The following is a 22066-nucleotide window of genomic DNA, read 5'->3' on the forward strand; positions in this document are numbered from 1 at the left end:
AGGTGGGGGTGCTGTCAGAGTCCTGTGTCTCTCTGGATGACTCTACATCGTTGGGTCTTTGAAAAAGCACTTCTTAAGTCCTGTGTAGTAGTATTATTATAATTATCATTACAAGTAGCTATTCTGATGGGAGCCAGCCAGGTGAGGGAGAGAGTGGCTCTGTGAATTGCTGACTGACTAGGGGAAAGTAGCTGTACTACACCAGTAATGCCAAACCAAGCCTTAGAGAACACAGAGAAGGTCCCAAGACAAACATTGCTAAAGGCACCTCTAAAAGTGTTTGTGGTCTACATGGTCAGTGTTAGCTGGAAGAAGAATTTCCAAGTAGAAGAAAAACAACTCCATTGACAAATAGCCTGAAGTATAGGAATGCTAATGTTGGCTGTGACAAAAATGTAAAGCGATTTTTATTATTATTATTATTATTTTTTTTTTCAGTTTCGCACCAGAACCATTTGCCACCTGAGGATATTTTACATAAAGGTCACTTGTGATCTGTATTTACTGGTAGAGTAGACCTGAGGGGGATGTCATAGAAAAGGTCTTTCCATTCTCAGTGTTTCTCTGTCAAGGTACAGACGGCCTCTCAAAGCTCTGGTGATGCTGTTGTAGTTGATGTTTCAATACAAACCATCAGTACAGTGTCCCTTAGAGCCACGTATCTGGCAGTCACATCTTCTTGTATGTGTGGAGCTGCCTATGACATGGCCCACAGACATGACGGACATCGCATCAAACCAATGGCATAGACCGCAGACATGACTGTCATCCTATCACACCAATAACATGGCTTACAGTCATGAGGACATCCCACCCTTAGGGAGTGAATATGATTTACAGTATATTAAGGGGTACATGGAGGTAATATTTTACCTAGACTTCCCTGAGCATTTGGGGGAAAAAAACACGTTAACCTCCCCTTCAAAATGGTCATTAAAACCAAATAGCCGGGAATATTAAATCCCTTATTAGGAGGCTATAAATGTTGCAGTTTAAAATTCTATCAAATCAGTGGTTGAAATCGCATGCTGTATTCATACCATATTCATGTTATCCGCAAAAAGGAGGCCTTAACCAATGTAACAGTTAAGGGCCGTCCGTCCACACCAAGGACTATAACGAACTGCGTTGGCGAACATCCACACTAGAGGAAAGTGTATCGTTCCGCAGTATTCTACACCTGTCGATCAGTATCCTACACCCGTCAATCAGTATCCTACACCCGTCGATCAGTATCCTACACCCGTCGATCAGTATCCTACACCCGTCGATCAGTATCCTACACCCGTCGATCAGTATCCTACACCCGTCGATCAGTATCCTACACCCGTCGATCAGTATCCTACACCCGTCGATCAGTATCCTACACCCGTCGTACACCCGTCGATCAGTATCCTACACCCGTCGATCAGTATCCTACACCCTTCGATCAGTATCCTACACCCGTCGATCAGTATCCTACACCCGTCGATCAGTATCCTACACCCGTCGATCAGTATCCTACACCCGTCGATCAGTATCCTACACCCGTCGATCAGTATCCTACACCCTTCGATCAGTATCCTACACCCGTCGATCAGTATCCTACACCCTTCGATCAGTATCCTACACCCGTCGATCAGTATCCTACACCCGTCGATCAGTATCCTACACCCGTCGATCAGTATCCTAGTCGATCAGTATCCTACACCCGTCGATCAGTATCCTACACCCGTCGATCAGTATCCTACACCCGATCAGTATCCTACACCCTTCGATCAGTATCCTACACCCTTCGATCAGTATCCTATTCAGTATCCTACACCCATTCGATCAGTATCAGTGTCAGTATCCTACACCCGTCGATCAGTGACACACTGCAAATAGTACTTCAGTATCCTACACCCGTTTAATCAGTAATCCTACACCCGCATTTTATCAAAGCATCCTACTGCGACGCTGTAGGCCTATTCATAAAGTGGTAACACAGACCATTCAGTGCTTCAGGGTGTTTTCATCGTCATAGTGACAACTGCAAATAACACTTCAGTGTAGGCTACATGTAGTTTAATGACAAGTATAATATATTAACTGGCATTTTAATGAAATGTAGATATTCAACAATAAACACTGTTTAGCCTGCTATTGCTTGACTTGCCATGTCATTGCTTGCCTGTCTTGCCATGTCATTGCTTGCCTGTCTTGCCATGTCATTGCTTGCTTGTCTTGCCATGTCATTGCTTGCCTGTCTTGCCATGTCATTGCTTGCCTGTCTTGCCATGTCATTGCTTGCTTGTCTTGCCATGTCATTGCTTGCCTGTCTTGCCATGTCATTGCTTGCCTGTCTTGCCATGTCATTGCTTGCCTGTCTTGCCATGTCATTGCTTGCCTGTCTTGCCATGTCATTGCTTGCCTGTCTTGCCATGTCATTGCTTGCCTGTCTTGCCATGTCATTGCTTGCCTGTCTTGCCATGTCATTGCTTGCCTGTCTTGCCATGTCATTGCTTGCCTGTCTTGCCATGTCATTGCTTGCCTGTCTTGCCATGTCATTGCTTGCCTGTCTTGCCATGTCATTGCTTGCCTGTCTTGCCATGTCATTGCTTGCCTGTCTTGCCATGTCATTGCTTGCCTGTCTTGCCATGTCATTGCTTGCCTGTCTTGCCATGTCATTGCTTGCCTGTCTTGCCATGTCATTGCTTGCCTGTCTTGCCATGTCATTGCTTGCCTGTCTTGCCATGTCATTGCTTGCTTGTCTTGCCATGTCATTGCTTGCCTGTCTTGCCATGTCATTGCTTGCCTGTCTTGCCATGTCATTGCTTGCTTGTCTTGCCATGTCATTGCTTGCCTGTCTTGCCATGTCATTGCTTGCCTGTCTTGCCATGTCATTGCTTGCCATGTCATTGCTTGCCTGTCTTGCCATGTCATTGCTTGCCTGTCTTGCCATGTCATTGCATTGCCTGTCTTGCCATGTATTGCTTGTTGTCTTGCCATGTCATTGCTTGCCTGTCTTGCCATGGTATTGTTGCCTGTCTTGCCATGTCATTGCTTGCCCTTGCCATGTCATTGTATGCCTGTCTTGCCATGTCATTGCTTGCCTGTCTTGCCATGTCATTGCTTGCCTGTCTTGCCATGGCATTATTATTATCTTGCCATGTCATTGCTTGCCTGTCTTGCCATGTCATTGCTTGCCTGTCTTGCCATGTCATTGCTTGCCTGTCTTGCCATGTCATTGCTTGCCTGTCTTGCCATGTCATTGCTTGCCTGTCTTGCCATGTCATTGCTTGCCTGTCTTGCCATGTCATTGCTTGCTTGCTGTCATTGCCATGTCATTGCTTGCCTGTCTTGCCATGTCATTGCTTGTCATTGCTTGTCTTGCCATGTCATTGCTTGCTTGCCATGTCATTGCCATGTCATTGTCATTGCTTGTCTTGCCATGTCATTGCTTGCTTGTCTTGCCATGTCATTGCTTGCTTGTCTTGCCATGTCATTGCTTGCTTGTCTTGCCATGTCATTGCTTGCTTGTCTTGCCATGTCATTGCTTGCTTGTCTTGCCATGTCATTGCTTGCTTGTCTTGCCATGTCATTGCTTGCTTGTCTTGCCATGTCATTGCTTGCTTGTCTTGCCATGTCATTGCTTGCTTGTCTTGCCATGTCATTGCTTGCTTGTCTTGCCATGTCATTGCTTGCTTGTCTTGCCATGTCATTGCTTGCTTGTCTTGCCATGTCATTGCTTGCTTGTCTTGCCATGTCATTGCTTGCTTGTCTTGCCATGTCATTGCTTGCTTGTCTTGCCATGTCATTGCTTGCTTGTCTTGCCATGTCATTGCTTGCTTGTCTTGCCATGTCATTGCTTGCTTGTCTTGCCATGTCATTGCTTGCTTGTCTTGCCATGTCATTGCTTGCTTGTCTTGCCATGTCATTGCTTGCTTGTCTTGCCATGTCATTGCTTGCTTGTCTTGCCATGTCATTGCTTGCTTGTCTTGCCATGTCATTGCTTGCTTGTCTTGCCATGTCATTGCTTGCTTGTCTTGCCATGTCATTGCTTGCTTGTCTTGCCATGTCATTGCTTGCTTGCCTTGCCATGTCATTGCTTGCTTGCCTTGCCATGTCATTGCTTGCTTGCCTTGCCATGTCATTGCTTGCTTGCCTTGCCATGTCATGTCATGTCATTGCTTGCCTTGCCATGTCATGTCATGTCATTGCTTGCCTTGCCATGTCATGTCATGTCATTGCTTGCTTGCCTTGCCATGTCATGCCATGGCATTGCTTGCTTGCCTTGCCATGGCATTGCTTGCTTGCCTTGCCATGCCATTGCATTGCTTGCCTTGCCATGCCATGCCATGTCATTGCTTGCTTGCCTTGCCATGGCATTGCTTGCTTGCCTTGCCATGGCATTGCTTGCTTGCCTTGCCATGGCATTGCTTGCTTGCCTTGCCATGGCATTGCTTGCTTGCCTTGCCATGGCATTGCTTGCTTGCCTTGCCATGGCATTGCTTGCTTGCCTTGCCATGGCATTGCTTGCTTGCCTTGCCATGGCATGGCATTGCTTGTCTTGCCATGGCATTGCTTGCTTGCCTTGCCTTGCCATGGCATTGCTTGCTTGCCTTGCCTTGCCATGGCATTGCTTGCTTGCCTTGCCTTGCCATGGCATTGCTTGCCTTGCCATGGCATTGCTTGTCTTGTTGCTCAAGTGGTTTGTAAGTGATTTCCATTTTTCTAATGGATGTCAATTATTTTGGCTCTTTTTCACTGTGCACATCACTGTCTATCCTGTGCAACCATTCAATACATCAGTGCAACAATGTTATCATCACTGGCCAGTGATGCACTCTCTCGCCGCAACTTTCCCCGGTGTGCATTTTCTACGCTGTAGGCATTTAGCAATTAGCAAGACCAAACCTGCTTCTCTCCACGGAAAGCCTATTAGGTCTAGTATTAAAATACATCTAATATAGAATTTTGTAGCCTGTAGATTTTCCGAGAGGAGGACTAGCAGAGAGTCTTGCATCCGTAGCCTATAGACTATTGCACAGTGAATAGCTGGAAGAGATGAGCTAGAGTTGTGTAGCCAAAGACGCTAAATATTAGCTAGATACTTCTGATCATGTTGTGTATGTGGACATAATCGTCAAACATCTCATTCCAAAATCTTGGGCATTAATATGGAGTTGGTCCCCCATTTTTCCTGCTATAACAACCTCCACTCTTCTGGGAAGGCTTTCCACTAGATGTTGGAACATTGCTGCTGGGACTTGCTTCCATTCAGCCTCAAGAGCATTAGTGAGGTCAGGCACGGATGTTGGGCGATTAGGCCTGGCTCGCTGTCGGCATTCCAATTCATCCCAAAGGTGAACGATGGGCTTGAGGTCAAGGCTCTACGATCCAATCAAGTTATTCCACACAGATCTCTACAAACCATTTCTGTATGGACTTTGCATTGTGCGCGGGGGCATTGTCATGCTGAAACAGGAAAGGGCCTTTGCCAAACTGTTGCCACAAAGTTGGAAGCACAGAATTGTCTAGAATGTCATAGTATGCTGTAGCGTTAAGATTTCCGTCCACTGGAACTAAGGGGCCTAGCGTGAACCATGAAAAACAGCCCCAGACCATTTTTCCTCCTCCACCAAACTTTGGGGTTGGCACTATGCATTGGGGCAATCCGCCAAACCCGGATTCGTCCATCAGACTGCCAGATGGTGAAGCGTGATTCATCACTCCAGTGAACGCATTTCCACTGCTCCAGAGTCCAATGGCGACGAGCTTTACACCATCCAGCCAACACTTGGCATTACCCATGGTGATCTTAGGCTTGTGTGCGGCTGCTCGGCCATGGAAACCCATTTCATGAAGCTCCCGACAAACAGTTCTTGTGCTGACGTTGCTTCCAGAGGCAGTTTGGAACTCGGTAGTGAGTGTTGAAACTGAGGACAGACGATTTTTACATGCTTCAGCACTCGGCGGTCCCGTTCTGTGGGCTTCTGTGGCCTACCACTACGCGGCTGAGTCATTGTTGCTCCTCGACGTTTCCACGTCACAATAGCTGCACTTACAGTTGACCGGAGCAGATTTATATGAAATGACAGGCAATGACAATTACATTATTGTGAAAATAACTTTTCACGAGTTGTAGTCCTTAAGTATGTGTGCGACGCCATGCTTGTTGATTTTTGGTGCTTTCAAGAGAACTGGGAACTCAAATCATGACTTCAGTGGTCTTCAGGTCGGAGCTTTCGAAAGATGCCAGAGTTTCCAACTTTGAATTCAGAGTTGTGTGTGTGTGTGTGTGTGTGTGAGAGACCAACGTCCAATTCAGTAAGTCAATCCCAAAATGCTGACATTTTAATTTATTACAAATTACATGACCCTCCTTCAACCTAGCTTCCTTTCCTGATGAAAACTGGGTGGGAACTGAGCAGTCAGGTGTTTATTTTACGCTACGATAGATTAACGAGATCCTATCAGATCTCCAGTCCAATCAGACTGCAGGACTGAGTTCACAGGCAGTTTACAGGCACAGACCTCAGTTCACAGGCAGTTTAATTTGTCCCTGTCCCTTGTCAATCAGATAGAGCCATGATCCTTGACCTTGTGTTCCCTCTCTGACCTGCTGTTAACCCCTGTGGCATTGACCCCAGTCAGCAAGGAAATACAGTCCTTATGAGGGCAAGGCCACACTTCACTACAAACTCTTCCTGGAGCTCTGTCCCTTTTATTACTGCTGACGTCTAATCTATATCCCCCAAACAAGGCTTTGGCTGTTAATGACATATACATATGTATGAGGGGGCATGACAATCACTATGATGAACAGCGGCTTGGCTTGACTGAAGCTCTCTCCCAGACCCTGGAGACTCATTCCTCACAGAGAGTGAAGTGGACAGGAGAGCACATCACCCGGCACAGCCCCACACCTCACTGACTGTTACAGGGACTGTCTCTCTTTTATACCCGGCTGTGGTATCGCTGTTGCTCCCTGCACAGCTCAGTCGGTACTCACACGTGCCGGGGGGGGACCTGATAAACTCATCAGAATGCCAATCTCCCCCTTGCAGACATCTTCCATACATCAGCCATCAAAGGAGACTAATCCCATTACTCCTGTAGCTTTGTTGGGCTCTGTTTGAAAAGGTGTCCCCGTCCCCTTGGCCAGGCCTATGCCAGACACATCCCTTTGTCACTGAGGTTCGGAGGCTGAGCAGGTATTAAGGGGCCATCTTCCTGTGTAAACAGCCTCGGGTGCTGAGATGGCCGCCATCATTGGGCCATTCATCATCCTGAGGTGAGGCAGGCCACTGAGGAGGGAGGGCTGCTGCTGGCAAGATGAGATAGGTAAATGAAGCCTGGCTCCAGCATGACGCTCAAATCTTTCGTGTTGTCTCTGTCCTGTAGATCATGTGTCAGTGGGCGGCCTGGGAGACAGCTTCTATGAGTACCTGCTCAAGGCTTGGCTGATGTCAGACAAGACGGACGAGGAGGGCAAGAAGCTCTACTATGACGCTCTGCAGGTAAACCCTCAAGACACATTACCTAGCCTACACACCTCTCCTCTTTTCTCTCCCGTCCTTTCCTCTCCTCTCCCCCACTCCCATCCCATCCTCCCCACCCCACTCCCCTCTGCTCCTCTTCTCCTACTCTCGTCTCCTCTCCTCATCCTTTCTTCTCTCCAACTGAGATTTAATGGCTACAGTACCCGTGCATTCCGAAGCGCTTACTAAACCGTTTCACGAGGCTCTTTTGACCTCCATTGAAAGCTTCTTTTGTCAGCGCGATAACAACAGTTGGAGTTCTTAAATGACTGAACAGTCCGAGTCGGAAAGCAGTACCAGTTGTGTGGGTTGCTATGTGAAAGCAAGACGTGCTACGCCAGGCAGGGGTTATCTCTGAGTGTGAAGTACTAACCACACTCCACAGAAGCTGGAGGAGTGAGTAAGTGGGGTTGGAGGAAGCTTTCAGTGGATGGGGGTCAACCAGACTCAGAGCTCTGTCTGGTGAGATGTGCTTTGAATGCTGCGAGCCAAATTCTCTGTTTCATTAGAGCCAAGCCTCCTGTCCTGTTGGAGATAATGTTGTTCTCTGTACGGAGGTCCACAAGGACCCAGACTGCTCCAGGATATTACCCTCCCTCCATTCCACTCCCAGCCAGCCTTGTTTCCCCACCACAACTGCCTACCTACCAACCCGCTTGTCTGCCATCCACCTGGGCGAGACACCACAAGCAGGTCACCCACAGCGAGAGGGTCCCTATTGCCATGCCAAGCCATCCTCCATTTGGGTCAGACAGCCTGAAAGGCAGCTGGTTAGGAACAGACTCTGTTCACTTATTAATGGCTCCTTGGCATCCTTGCCTCAGCGCCGGCCCAGCCTACATGCTCTCTATCCCCCCGATGAGAATCGAAGCAGCCAGTGCTGAACAAGATGTGCCGCTGCCTGCCTCTGTCCAGGTCTGTTTGTTCTCGAAGCACTAGTAGTCTGAGGCTGAGATTGAAGGAAATGGCCTGAGATTTTTTTTATTTCTTCTCAGCAGGAAAATGCTGGGCTGTTGCTAAACAGGATATAGGCTGCCTTTTAAAGAGACCAAAGGAAATGAAATAACCAGTTTAGGAGAATATTAATCGGCTGATTTTCTGTGGCGGAACACGCCAGGCAATGCCCACCCGCATATAGACGGCCCCATTGACGTGATGGGTCACACACTACAAAAGCACAGATCTGAATTATCTTTTAAAAACGTAATTGCTCTCGGGAGATTTGCAATATTACATTTTCTTGGGTTTTCCCTCGGCAGGAGAAAAGCAAACTCAATGAATATGAAAATAAATGTGCCAAATGAAGCGATCAACAACGAGGCGCATCAGAGAATGCACCTGAGATAGTATAGCGTTTGAAGCTGCCGTCGACTCACTGCACATATTTATTCCATATGTTAAAAGGCAGGATTTTTACTCTCTCATCGGTAATGGCCGTGTAATAACCGTGTGTTGTCTGTCAGTTGTCATCTTACTGTATTGGACACCTGCTGTGTGGCTAGCGAGAGATACAGGCCGTCGTTTTGAATCATTTGTGATCCTCCTGGTGTCGTGTCTCGCCGCGGATGAAAAGCAGACCGCCATTCCAGAATGTCTCGGGATAAAGTGGCCCTCCCGTCTACAGTAAAAGCCAGGGACAAATAGGAGCAGCGTTCTGTGTCCACGCCACACAAGCAAATGCATAATACTGGCCACCAGCTGGGACCCCTGGTTTTCAAACAACATCCGTTTTATCAAGGTTAACAATGCTGTTTGGGTGGTATTCCCACTCCATTTGTAGTGGGAAGGGCCCCGGTCTGGGACTGGGGTTGGATAAACGGCTCACCTGTATGCCGTTCTTGTCATTGTCCTCCAGGCCATTGAGACCAGTCTGATGAGGAAGTCCAGCGGGGGACTGACGTACATCGCTGAGTGGAAGGGCGGCCTGCTGGAGCACAAGATGGGTCACCTGACGTGCTTCGCCGGGGGCATGATCGCCCTGGGGGCCGACGGAGCTCCCGAGGACAAGACGGGTCACCAGATGGAGCAGGCCGCAGAGATCGCCCGCACCTGCCACGAGTCCTACGCCCGCACCAGTGAGTCTGACTGACCCCCTCATCTGGGGCACACCAGTGTCCCTGTCTCCCTCTACAGCAGGGGTAGGCTAAGAAGCTCTTCCTCTCCCTCTACAGCAGGGGTAGGCTAAGAAGCTCTCCCTCTACAGCAGGGGTAGGCTAAGAAACTCTTCCTCCCAGGTGAGGTGATATTAGTTCTGAAGCCCAGACAAAAGGAGGTGTAGGACTCAACCACAGCTCACACTCACCCTTTCTCTCACACACACACACCACACACACCCCTCACACCCCCCCACAAGCCAGTGTGAAATGAAAGATTAATGAGCGTTGAGCCTGTTTTCTCTCTGAGGCCAGAGGGGCTGCTGGGTAAGTAGAGCGTAGTGCCAGCCAGGTTAAAATCTTTAGTTAATTTTTATATATTTTTGTTTTGCTCATCACCTTCTCCTAGATCTGGTTGGAGTTTTTCACGATGTTGTCTTCTTCCTTGCTTCCCCCTCTTCCAGCCCTGAAGTTAGGCCCAGAGGGGTTCAGGTTTGACGGTGGCGTGGAGGCCATCGCCACACGGCAGAACGAGAAGTACTTCATCCTGAGGCCTGAGGTCATCGAGACCTACATGTACATGTGGAGGTTCACCCACGACCCCAAGTACAGAGAGTGGGGCTGGGAGGCTGTGCAGGTGAGAACTATCATCCTTCAGAATTATCCCACCACAGTCCTATCTGTCATGTTTGTTTTCATCCTGTCCCCTCCTAGCCTCCACTGAGAAGAGACTCTTCCTCTTAGAACTTTGACAGTGAATTTAACATTTTTAATTTGACCTTTATTAAACTAGACAAGTCAGTTAACCTGTCTAGGACCCCCGCAACAGCCAGTGAAAGTGCAGGGCGCCAAATTCAAAACAACACAAATCTCATAATTAAAATTTCTCAAGCATACAAGTATTTTACACCATTTTAAAGATGCAATTCTTGTTAATCCAGCCACAGTGTCTGATTTCAAAAAGGATTTACAGCAAAAGCACCACAAACGATTGTTAGGTCACCACCAAGCCACAGAAAAACACAGCCATTTTTTCCAGCCAAAGAGAGGAGTCACAAAAAGCAGAACTAGAGAACATGAATCACTAACCTTTGATCTTCATCACACTTCATGTTACACAATACATGTATGTTTTGTTTGATACAGTTCATATTTATATAAAAAAATCTGAGTTTACAGCGTTACGTTCATCAATTTACAGAAATACTCTAAACATTGATAAAGATACGACTATTATTATTATTTTTTTAAATGTAGTTTACCCCAATTTTGTGGTATCCAATTGTTAGTAGTTACTATCTTGTCTCATTGCTCCAACTCCCGTACGGGCTCGGGAGAGACTACGGTCGAAAGCCATGCGTCCTCCGAAACACAACCCAACCAAGCCGCACTGCTTCTTAACACAGCGGGCCTCCAACCCTGAAGCCAGCCGCACCAATGTGTCAGAGGAAACACTGTGCACCTGGTTAGCGCACTGAGGCCGGCCCACCACAGGAGTCACTGGTGCGCGATGAGACAAGGATATCCCTTATGGCCAAACCCTCCCTAACCCGGACAACGCTAGGCCAATTGTGCTTCACACTACGGACCTCCTGGTCGCGGCCAGCTGCGACAGAGCCTTGGCGCGAACCCAGAGTCTCTGGTGGCACAGCGAGCACTGCAATGCCCTAGACCACTGTGCCACCCGGGAGACCCTCAAGATATGACTATTATACATGGAACTTTAGATAAACTTCTCCTTATTGCAACCGCTGTGTCAGATTTCAAAAAAACTTTACGGAGAAAGCAAACCATGCAATAATCTGAGTACAGCCTTTAGACAACAAAGCAGCCATAAAGATACCCGCCATATTGGGTAGTCAACATTACTCAGAAATAGCATTTTAAATATTCACTTACCTTTTGATATTCATCAGAATGCACTCCCAGGAATCCCAGTTCCACCATAAATGTTTGATTTGTTCGATAATGTCCATCAGTTATGTCCAAATATCTTCTTTTGTTAGGGCGTTTGGTAAACAAATCCAAAAGCGCGTTCAGGTCGCGCCGAACGTCGGACAAAAAGTTCCATTACAGCCTGTAGAAACATGCCAACCAAATTATGGCATCAATCTTTAGGATGTTTATAAAACTTAATTAATGTTCCAACCGGACAATTCCTTTGTCTGTACAAATGAAGTGGAACGTAGCTACCTTTCACGTGAGTGTGCCAGACCGAGGCTGTGGTACTCTGCCAGACCACTCACTCAATGAGCCCCTCCTTTAGAGTAGAATCCTCAAAACAGGTTCTAAATACTGTTGACATCTAGTGGAAGCCTTGGGAAGTGAAACATATATATGAATATCACCCTGTATCTTCAATGGGGGCTGAGTTGAAAAACTACATACCTCAGATTTCCCACTTCCGGGTTGGATTTTTCTCAGTTTTTCGCCTGCCATGTGAGTTCTGTTATACTCACAGACATCATTCAAACAGTTTTAGAAACTTCGGTGTTTTCTATCCAATACTAATAATAATATGCATATATTAGCATCTGGGACAGAGTAGGAGGCAGTTCACTCTGGGCACGATATTCATCCAAAAGTGAAAATGCTGCCCCCTATCCCAAAAAGGTTAAGAACAAATTTGTTTTTACAATGACGGCCTACCCTAACCCGGATGACGCTGGGCCAATTGTGCGCCACCCTATGGGACTCCCAATCACGGCCGGTTGTGAAACAGCCTGAAATCAAACCAGGGTCTGTAGTGACGCCTCTAGCACTGAGGTGCAGTGCCTTAGACCACTGCCCCACTCGGGAGCCCAAAAAGTGAAAAGGGCTCTGTACGCCAACAGACCCCTGTTCATTGTGATGTGTAGACTCATTCAGGCCTACGCACTGCTAGTTCTGAGTACAGTAGTCAATAAAACCTCTGAGACTCTTCCTTCCTCCATACACTCCTCTCTCTCTCTCATTGCTATGCGGCAACAGATCAGAACAGTGGTAATGTTGAATGCTGATTGCTCAGATCCCAGAGCCGTGCTGTTGTATCCACTAATGACATGAGATTACCTCTGATGGGCCTTGTGTTAGCCATAAATATGATCTGGAGCCTGCCTGCCTGTCTGCAGATAACTCCTCCTCCTGCCCTCATTCAGCCAGGGTGGATGTGTAAACACTGCAGCCCCAGCTCCATCCTCCTCAGCTCCATTTTCTCCCTGAGTCATATTGCCTAATGCAGCCTCCTCTCCTCTCCCCCCCCCACCTGCAGGCAGAGCAGCCACACTGAAGGGAAATATGCTAGTTCAACGAAAAGCGAACACCACCGTGCATACCTCTACAACACCCTGCCATAAGAAACAGAGTCAACTCAACACTTTGTCACCCTCCGTTCTCTCATTCTTCTCCCTCTCTATTTTCTGTTCTCTCAGGCTCTGGAGAAGCACTGTCGTGTGGAGGGAGGCTACAGTGGAGTGAGAGACGTCTACGCCACCAGCCCCAACCATGACGACGTCCAGCAGAGCTTCTACCTGGCAGAGACACTCAAGTAAGGCGCTAACACACACACACACACACACATTGTCAACTTACTCTGCTAAGAGCCATCTGGAGACATAGCATTGACATTTTGGCCTTGCCATTAGAGAGGAATAAAAATCGATCTTGTCAGAAAATCGATCTGGGTTTTTTTTGCATCCTTGTCATCATACGTCCTCCCCCCAGAACCGTTCCTTGAATAATTATAGTATTGGATTTGTTTGACAATATAATGGTCACATACGTATAGAAGTAATTGTCCTCCCTATAAGGCCATTATTCTCTCCTGGACAGATCTACCTAAACATAACTGGTACCGTAGAATCTGTTGGGACAAAATGGGATGCAGTGGATAAATAGAAGTAGTTGTTCAGGTGTTTGGGTTTTTCGTCACTGGGTATTTGGACAAATCATGATTTCACAGGTGTTCGCAATCTTTCGGATTTCGGAAGGGGAGGGTACATTCGGCCCGTAACTTGCTAAGAGGTTAGAACTCCTCGTTCCAGTTCCGCACCTCGTTTTAGCATCTCTTCATCTCTTCTCTTAATGGGCAATATTTCCACATGTCAATCTGCACGTCTGTAGACAGTTGTCGCAGTGACATCATGAACATTTTGTTGTCATCCGACATCAAACTTATCTTTGTCGTTATGAAAAAATATTAGCCCAAAAACGACAGGCTGCATGACATCAGCAGCCTGGTGATCCAAAATAGCATAACTGGTTTATTTTAACACCAATTAACCTGTCCGTTTAAAAATGTATTTAGTATCTGTTTATCTAGAAAAACGGGTAACTAAAAGCAGGACATTCTACTGGAGAATTTTACAACTTGGACACTGTCTCATTGGCCTAACGTTATATCCTAATTTGACTTTGGTGCGGGTCATGTTGTTCTTCACATTGACATAGAAGTTTGTTATTAAGGCACCTGAAAGTTCACTTGTTCTAGAAGGCATTTCTAACTTTTTTTTAACTTGATATATTTTTAAACAAAACTTAGAAGTGCACCGTTTTCACATATGTTGACACTAGTATTGTGCTGGAGATAATTAAAATTTGGTTGAAAAAGTGGTGGAGTTGCCCTTTAACACGTATGGATCCAAAACTTGATCGAGCAGCTGATTATTTCCGTGAGTCTTTAGTTCTGGGTTAACCGAGATTATAAGGCCATATAGAGGAACATTGTCTATATCCAGGCAATGTTTTCCTGGTAAAGAGAGTCACACCTACATTTTGTTTCATGACACCAAAAACCTGCTCTAGTATTTCATCACAGCCTAAAGAACAGACACGTCTCTGTGTTTTGTGTTCTGACAGCTTCCTGACATTCAGTTTGTTTGAACACTTCAAAACAGATCAGAAGTAGAATGCCTTTCCCCCAATGAGCACTCACTTCACCTCTGTCTGTGCTGTGCCTGCTGGTCTCTGAGGAGAAACAACTGACGTCCTGTGTGTATTGTCTTGTCACGGCTGGCTCAGACAGGCAGGCTTCTGCTAGCACAGTGTGCACTGTACTACAGGGACCTCAGCAGTCTTCTCCGAGATTGATAGCAGCAGTCACACACAGAGACCGATAAGAGGAGGCAGACTGCTTTTACTGAGCCCTTATACCCTCTCTCGCTCTGAAAATCTCTCTCTCTCCTTTCTCTCTCTCTCTCTCGTTCACTGTTGATAATAGCGCAATGCCTGGGGGGTTAGACAGACCATATAATGTGGGTCCAGTGAGATAGGCTCATTGTAACATATCTCTTACCGGCGTATAGATGGGTCTCTGTCTATTGTCCAGTCTAATCCTGGTCTGAGAGAGATTTAACCCCCCTCTATGGTTTCTATGGCGTATCAGTGGTGTTGTTTTGCTCCCCTCTTGTGGGAGCCTTGTCAAAGCACTCTGGTGTGACCTTATAAAGAGGTCACAGGCTCTTTGTCCCTGCTCTGTCTCCCCACACTGCTCTGCTCTGGGGGCAAGGGGCTGTAAGGACAGCCACGTCACCATGACTGACAGATAACACCAAGCTGCATGCAGGAGAGGGAGAGAAGGAAATGGAAAGAGGTAGAGACCTGGGGGAGACAGGGGGAAAAAAATACAGGTTCAAGGTTGGAGAAAGGATCCAAGAGAGGTAAGTGAGGACGTCTTGCTGTAACAGTTGACAACCACAGCAGCAACAGTAACAAATACGTGCCCGTTTCCCTCCTTCTGTGCAGTAAACAACTCTGTGGCACTTTGATTTTGGTGTTATTTTTCCTCTTTTTGCCCAAACCCCCAAACACCTGGGCTAATCTGCCTCTCTGACTGATGCTTATATGAAATGCTGTGTGAGTCCCACCACCTAATAGAGCTGTTAAACTTCTCTAGCATTTCATTTAATGGTGTTGGAAAGTGCTGCAATTTTGCGAATAGGGTCTCTCCAAATGCCAGGACTCCCCAAATGACTCGTTTACTAATGCTTGCAAAATCCATCTTTTAGGCTCTGGCTCTCCCTTTCTCCCTACTTTCTCCTTCTCTTTACCTCTTTCTGTCTCAACCTCTTTCTTCCTGAATCCCCTTTCTCTCCATCGCTCTCCTCCTTCTCTCCATCGCTCTCCTCCTTCTCTCCATCGCTCTCCTCCTTCTCTCCATCGCTCTCCTCCTTCTCTCCATCGCTCTCCTCCTTCTCTCCATCGCTCTCCTCCTTCTCTCCATCGCTCTCCTCCTTCTCTCCATCGCTCTCCTCCTTCTCTCCATCGCTCTCCTCCTTCTCTCCATCGCTCTCCTCCTTCTCTCCATCGCTCTCCTCCTTCTCTCCATCGCTCTCCTCCTTCTCTCCATCTCTCTCTCAGCCTCCTGGCCAGGGTTCTCCTGCCTTTGCGTGAGGTCAAATTAGCAGTAATGACTAAATGTAAAGCTGTATGTCTGGCTGTTTGCTTTACTTGGCTCGTCACACTAGCGACTCCTTGTGGCGGGCCGGGCGCCTGCAGGCTGACATCCGGTCGTCAGGTGAACAGTGTTTCCTCCGACACATTGGTGCGGCTGGCTTCCGGGTTAAGCGGGCGGGTGTTAAGAAGCGCGGTTTTGCGGGTCATGTTTCGGAGGATGCATGACTCGACCTTTACCTCCCAAGCCCGTTGGGGAGTTGTAGCGATGAGACAAGATCGAAGTTGGGGCGAAAAAGGGGGTAAAATACAACACCAACAAAATAAAAAATTAAATAAAGAAATATGCTGTGCTGCTAGGCTTTGGGTTCTGAGAACGCTGGGGGCTGGTGCGAGGGGAATTTGACTGTTGTCATAGTGACTGAAGTACTCAATTTTTGTTTTTATTATTTTTGTTTTTTTAAACAACTAATTGACTGATGTCAGTTATTTGAATTCAAGTTAGTTCGTTTTTTTCCGTGAGCTCAATACGCAAATTGCACAGTTTCTCGAGAGATCAATCGGATCCAGCCTGAACTATGCGATGTAGTAGGGAGTTGTTGTAACGTTTGTCGTCGGAAAGGAGACCAAGGTGCAGCGTGGTAAGTGTTCATGATTCTTTAATTACTCAGAACACCAAACAAAGAATAACGAACGTCACGTTCTGCAGGCTTCACAGAGCTAACAAAAAACAAGATCCCACAAACACTAAAGGGAGAATGACAACTTATATGTGATCCCCAATCAGAGACAACGATAAACAGCTGCCTCTGATTGGGAACCACACTTGGCAAGAAACAAAGAAATAGAAATAAAGAAACTAGAATGCCCACCCTATTCACACCCTGGCCTAACTAAAATAGAGAATAAAAGCCTCTATGGCCAGGGCGTGACCGTTGTAGTTTCTACATAGTTTTATGTGATAAACAAATTAGAATATTGGCCTGTATTCTACATAGTTTAGCGCATAAAGCGTGGTAATGAACTACAATGGCCATAATCCATTGCGCATCTACGGAAGAGGCACAAGAATGTGCAGTCACGAGGTGATATATCGAGAGCAGCTGTTGCTTCGCGGTATCTCTACCTGAACATACATGATCTAAGTGATTTGATAGTTGGCATTCAGCAGTCATAAAAGTATGCCTTATTTACATTGAAGAACTACTAAAATGGTGACTTTGTCAGACGGTACAGGCAGCAGCTCTTTAGAGATGAGATGATGACATGGAATGAAAACAGCCACCAAATAAAACAAATGTAACATACACAACATCAGAAATATTTCATTAAAGTGAAAGTAATCGGCTGTCATCACCATCATGGGATTTTTCTAATCTGTTTTATTCTGTGTTACAACATTCAACCCACATTTTTAATAATGAAACTGAACAGATCCCAAAAAACACTAATCGCTCAGACTACTCTGCTTCTCCTCACTCTGGAAATGGAGTGGCGCCCGCAAGGTTACCGTGGCTATGCAGGGCGGGCGTGGCGTCATCCAATCCCTGTCCATTTTATAGTCTGTACATTTTAACGAGTGTCACATCTGCACCTGATTAAGGACTTTTAGGGTATAGGCCCTCCTGCACTCCAACTGCTGCTGCTGGGCTCAACTTTTTGGATTTGCGACTTCACACCGAGCCCAATAGCTTTTGGCAGGCGGCAGGAAACATAAATTGTTTCGAGTCTTGTCGTTTTAATTTATTTATCATTCTACATTGTTTGCTTGGCTCACCCCAAGCTTGGCAGGGAAAATATTGGCATGGGAGAGTTGCTGAACTGTTTGTTCCCGTAGTTGGTTTTGGGATGTGTGAGACCGTTCCACTGTCCTCTCTGACACTCTCAGACATCTAGTGGATGTTCTCGCAGACTGATGCACTCATGGACATCAAGTAGGAATAGAGGTTGTTGATGTAAATATCTGGGTTCTCTTAAGGCCTCGTGTTGATCAGAAATTAGTGTTTGAACTAAACTGAGTCTCGCTCTCCTTCCCTCAGATATCTGTTCCTGCTGTTCTCTGATGACGACCATCTTCCTTTCGAGCACTGGGTGTTCAACACAGAGGCCCACCCCCTCCCTGTCATCAAGAAGGAGATGACGGACACAGACAAGCCCAACCAGCTGGAATAGAGTGGACCACCCCCTGACCTGACTCCACCCATCTCGGAACTGCTCTATCCCCTCCCTCTCTGAGCAGTGGGCGGGGCTGTCTATTTTACTCCTCCCCCACTGTGGGTGGAGCTCACCCAGGCAGGTCAGTCCCCTGGTAGACTGGACTCACTCCTGTTTTTGAGTCCATGATCAAACCAGATGGAACCGGACCGGGCTGCCTGCCTCTCCTGACCCAGACTGCCCTCTACTGGGGACTGGGAACCACCACTCAGAACCACCTCGTCCATGAGTGCTTGTCTTGTCATCGTGTAGAGATAACAATCAGTCTGCATGCTGCCCTCCCCTCCCAGTGCTGTAGAGGCTGTAGGATTTACCCTCCTCTGTGAGGAGAACAGGACACTACTACGCTGTAAGATTCACCATCACTCAAAAAAAGCCATACTGATTTGAATACAGCTTTATCATTTTCTTTCTTTCCATGTATTTCGGGTATGTGATTGTGGGTGTGACTGAAAACAGATTTTATGTCAGTCAACATATTATCGGATTTGGGTTGTTCTTATCGTAAATATGATTTTAGTCGCACTTAAACAATAGACCATTTAGGTGTATTTCTGTTAAAGACCCAGAGCTTGATTCTCACTTGCTCTATAGCTGAAATCCAGTCAAAATAGTGCCTTTCCGTCTGAAATAGTCTATCGAATAAGCAGTTCAGGCAAATTGCAAGGCTTTTATTTATACAGGTAGTCTGGTAGTTAGCAGACGGTCCAGGTGGCATTGGCTGAAGGTTTTATCACCTTTACCACACTGCCATCTAGTTTTGGACAACCAGTACTACAACTGTCCAGTCCTCCAGTCATTTGAGTGTAGCAGGTCGCAGTAGGTTTATAAAGGGGATGAAGTCACGGGGAAAAGACCTGCAGTGAGGACAACCTCTCAGTTAATGAAGTGGACACATTTACCGTTTAGCTTGGTCCCTTCTTCCTGAAATATGGAACGTGTTGGGAAAGTAGAGTTCATCCCTTCTATCAACATGTCGTCAATTCATTCAGCCTAGTCAGTTTGTCAGAGCTCACTTTATTTCCCAACCCCCATCAACATGTTCCTTTGTTCTTAAATCGACAAAGTTGCCGTGTGTTTTTGTTTTTTCTTTATTAGAGGTGGTAAAGACAATGAATCCCATGTGATGTAAAATAGTTGCTATACTGATAATTTATTCCGTAGTACATTGGAAGGAAGGTTTGGGATCAGGCCCCTAGGTGGCACTGTGGAGAGCGAGGGCACTGTGTTGTGGATTATTTGGGAGTTGGGGGAGACCAGGGCAGAGTCGGACCAAGAGCTTGGTAGTCAATCATATGAAACGAATGCATCGTATGAATGAATGTACCATCAAATGTGATGTTTAAGATTATTTTGCCTTCGTTGTTCTTAATTTGTTGATTTTTTTGTTGATTCCTTTCTTCTGGAAAGCACAAAATGCTGAAGGAATGTGTCGTGGTACCCATCAGAAGAAGCTGTTAGTCCGTTCAGGAGAATAAGAGGAAGCACAAGAGGAGTTGTTTAGTTGTGTTGACATGCAATGAGAAGATGCAAGTAAGGTTCTCTGTTCACTACACTGGATGAAATCCACTCACATATGAACATGTAAACATGCTGAATACTGTATAGAGAAAAGAGGACCAATAGATTGAAATGGTCACATACGGGACACATCATACATTCACACTACACACACTCTCAAACACACTCATGACCATGGAAGTTTATGGACACTCAGACACGGACGTTAGAGAGAGGAGTGTGTTTGTAGGAAACCGTAGTCCAACAGTTCTGTTCTTCTGCGGTGTACTTTCACAGACAGGGGGCGCTGATGTTCCTAAAATGTCTCCCCATACATCTTATTGGGAAATAGATGGGGTAAGATCAAGAGGCCTTCATCTTTTTTTGAAGTCATATTCTGACCCTAGAAAATAGAGCAGAGGTTTAAGAAGCCTCACTGATATCCGCTACCTGCTGGAGCTACACTCTTCCAGGCCTCTTATTGAAATGCCAGCAGGGCAACCTTGACTTTCTCTACTGTTCTTTAAAAAGACAAAGTCAAAGTAATCCCTGTTTACCTTACTGGAGGAAGCAATATTAATGTCCATATACGTTGAGATCCCCCTCCACCTAGTTAATTATGGCAGCCATTCGGGCTCCAGGGAACAGAGTATCATTCACTATACACTGTAGATATGACATTGCTGCATTCACCGTCTCTGAGAGCCTAAAAGGCGCTGCATAGTCAATCCGACATCTGCATTGGCCGTGCAGCATTTACAGTGATACAGCCTCTGCAGAAGTCAGGGCGTTCATACTTTGAGCTTTGCAGAGCAGTGCAGAGCTGTTGTCAAGGAAGTGAGTTTGTGTTTATACAGGACCTATAGAGCTATACAGAGCCTTCCGCATTGTTACAAAATTCAAGAGGCTCACAGGGATGCGGTACGGAGCTCAATTTGGCCTCTGAGTGCCTCCAGAGGTGCCGCAATTGCGTCACACCATCCATATGGCGCCTCAGACCACGTTGTCAGATCAAGCATATATTGTCTCCCGACTGTTGCAGCTTTCGGGAGCAGAAGGGATGACTCGTAGGAATACAGAAAAACGGTAAAGACGCTGTAAAATGAAAACATGACACTTATTTTCTTCTTTCTTTCAGTATGCAGACTAGAAGACGTGCTGTTCATTTCCAATTGACTTTGTGGTTGAATATTGTGTTGACGATCTCTCGCATTACAATGCCTTTTATTTGTGAATCTCTTGTTAATGGTTTCGTGAAACAACCTCAGAAATGTAAACTGTACAATATTGCTGATAATCATTCCATTGCACATAGTTTATTTGGGTTAATGTTATTTTAATTTTGTGGGAAATTGTTATGTTTGGTTTTGTTTCTTTCATATTAAAATGTAAATATTCCATTCTACATTTATATAAATCTTACGAACTTATGGATGAAATTATGTTAATGAGCAGCAAAAATTTTCATAAACTATATTTGTTACACTTCTATTGTGAATAAAACAATCTTTTAATAGATAGCCTTTTTGGTGTTTTCATTCTTAAATGTAATCTTGATCAATGATATTAGTCCTCCAATGGGTCAAATGTGTCTGATAATCAGAGGCTGTACAGGGCTCTCACCACTATGTTTTATCAGCGCTGTAAGAGAGGATACCAAACCACTTCCAAGTGAAGCAGTATGTATAGCTGTTTTCCACTAGGTGGCAGAAGATTATCAAAACATTGTTTGTGATGTATTGCTCCACTATCAACTCTGCTTGCTTTGTCTTGACCTTCAGACATGCTTATTGCATGTAGTTGTATGCGTCGTTAATCAATCAAATGTATTTATAACGCCCTTTTTTTACATCTGCAGTCTTCAGTGTTTATACAGAAACCCAGCCTAAAACCACCAATCAATCAATCAAATGTATTTATAACGCCCTTTTTTTACATCTGCAGTCTTCAGTGTTTATACAGAAACCCAGCCTAAAACCACCAATCAATCAAATGTATTTATAACGCCCTTTTTTACATCTGCAGTCGTCACAGTGTTTATACAGAAACCCAGCCTAAAACCACCAATCAATCAATCAAATGTATTTATAACGCCCTTTTTTTACATCTGCAGTCTTCAGTGTTTATACAGAAACCCAGCCTAAAACCACCAATCAATCAATCAAATGTATTCCTAAAGCCCTTTTTACGTCAGCCGATGTCAAAGTGGCTTGGAAAAACTCCCTTGAAAGGCAGAAACCTAGGAAGAAACCTAGAGAGGAACCAGGCTTTGAGGGGCTGTGCCGAATGGAGATTACAACAGTACATGGCCAAGATGTTCAAACGTTCATAGATGACCAGCAGGGTCAAGCAATGCAGCTGTAGAAGCACAGTGGCTAGGAAAAA

At 45.9% G+C, this 22066-nt stretch overlaps 1 protein-coding gene across 1 annotated transcript in view; it reads left to right on the forward strand.

Moving 5' to 3' along the window:
• man1a1 (mannosidase, alpha, class 1A, member 1) overlaps nucleotides 1-21201 on the forward strand; it is a 166924-nt gene extending 145723 nt beyond the window's left edge. Inside the window, exons 8-12 of the mRNA XM_035774826.2 lie at nucleotides 7369-7484; nucleotides 9361-9580; nucleotides 10063-10235; nucleotides 13009-13124; nucleotides 18007-21201. Coding sequence (XP_035630719.1) covers nucleotides 7369-7484; nucleotides 9361-9580; nucleotides 10063-10235; nucleotides 13009-13124; nucleotides 18007-18139 — 758 coding nt within the window. The 3' untranslated portion in view covers nucleotides 18140-21201. The remainder of the gene's footprint in view (nucleotides 1-7368; nucleotides 7485-9360; nucleotides 9581-10062; nucleotides 10236-13008; nucleotides 13125-18006) is intronic.
• Nucleotides 21202-22066: the final 865 nt, after the last annotated feature.

The sequence above is a fragment of the Oncorhynchus keta genome, chromosome 8 (assembly GCF_023373465.1).
Source record: "Oncorhynchus keta strain PuntledgeMale-10-30-2019 chromosome 8, Oket_V2, whole genome shotgun sequence".
In the NCBI taxonomy this organism is placed as follows: Eukaryota; Metazoa; Chordata; class Actinopteri; order Salmoniformes; family Salmonidae; genus Oncorhynchus; species Oncorhynchus keta.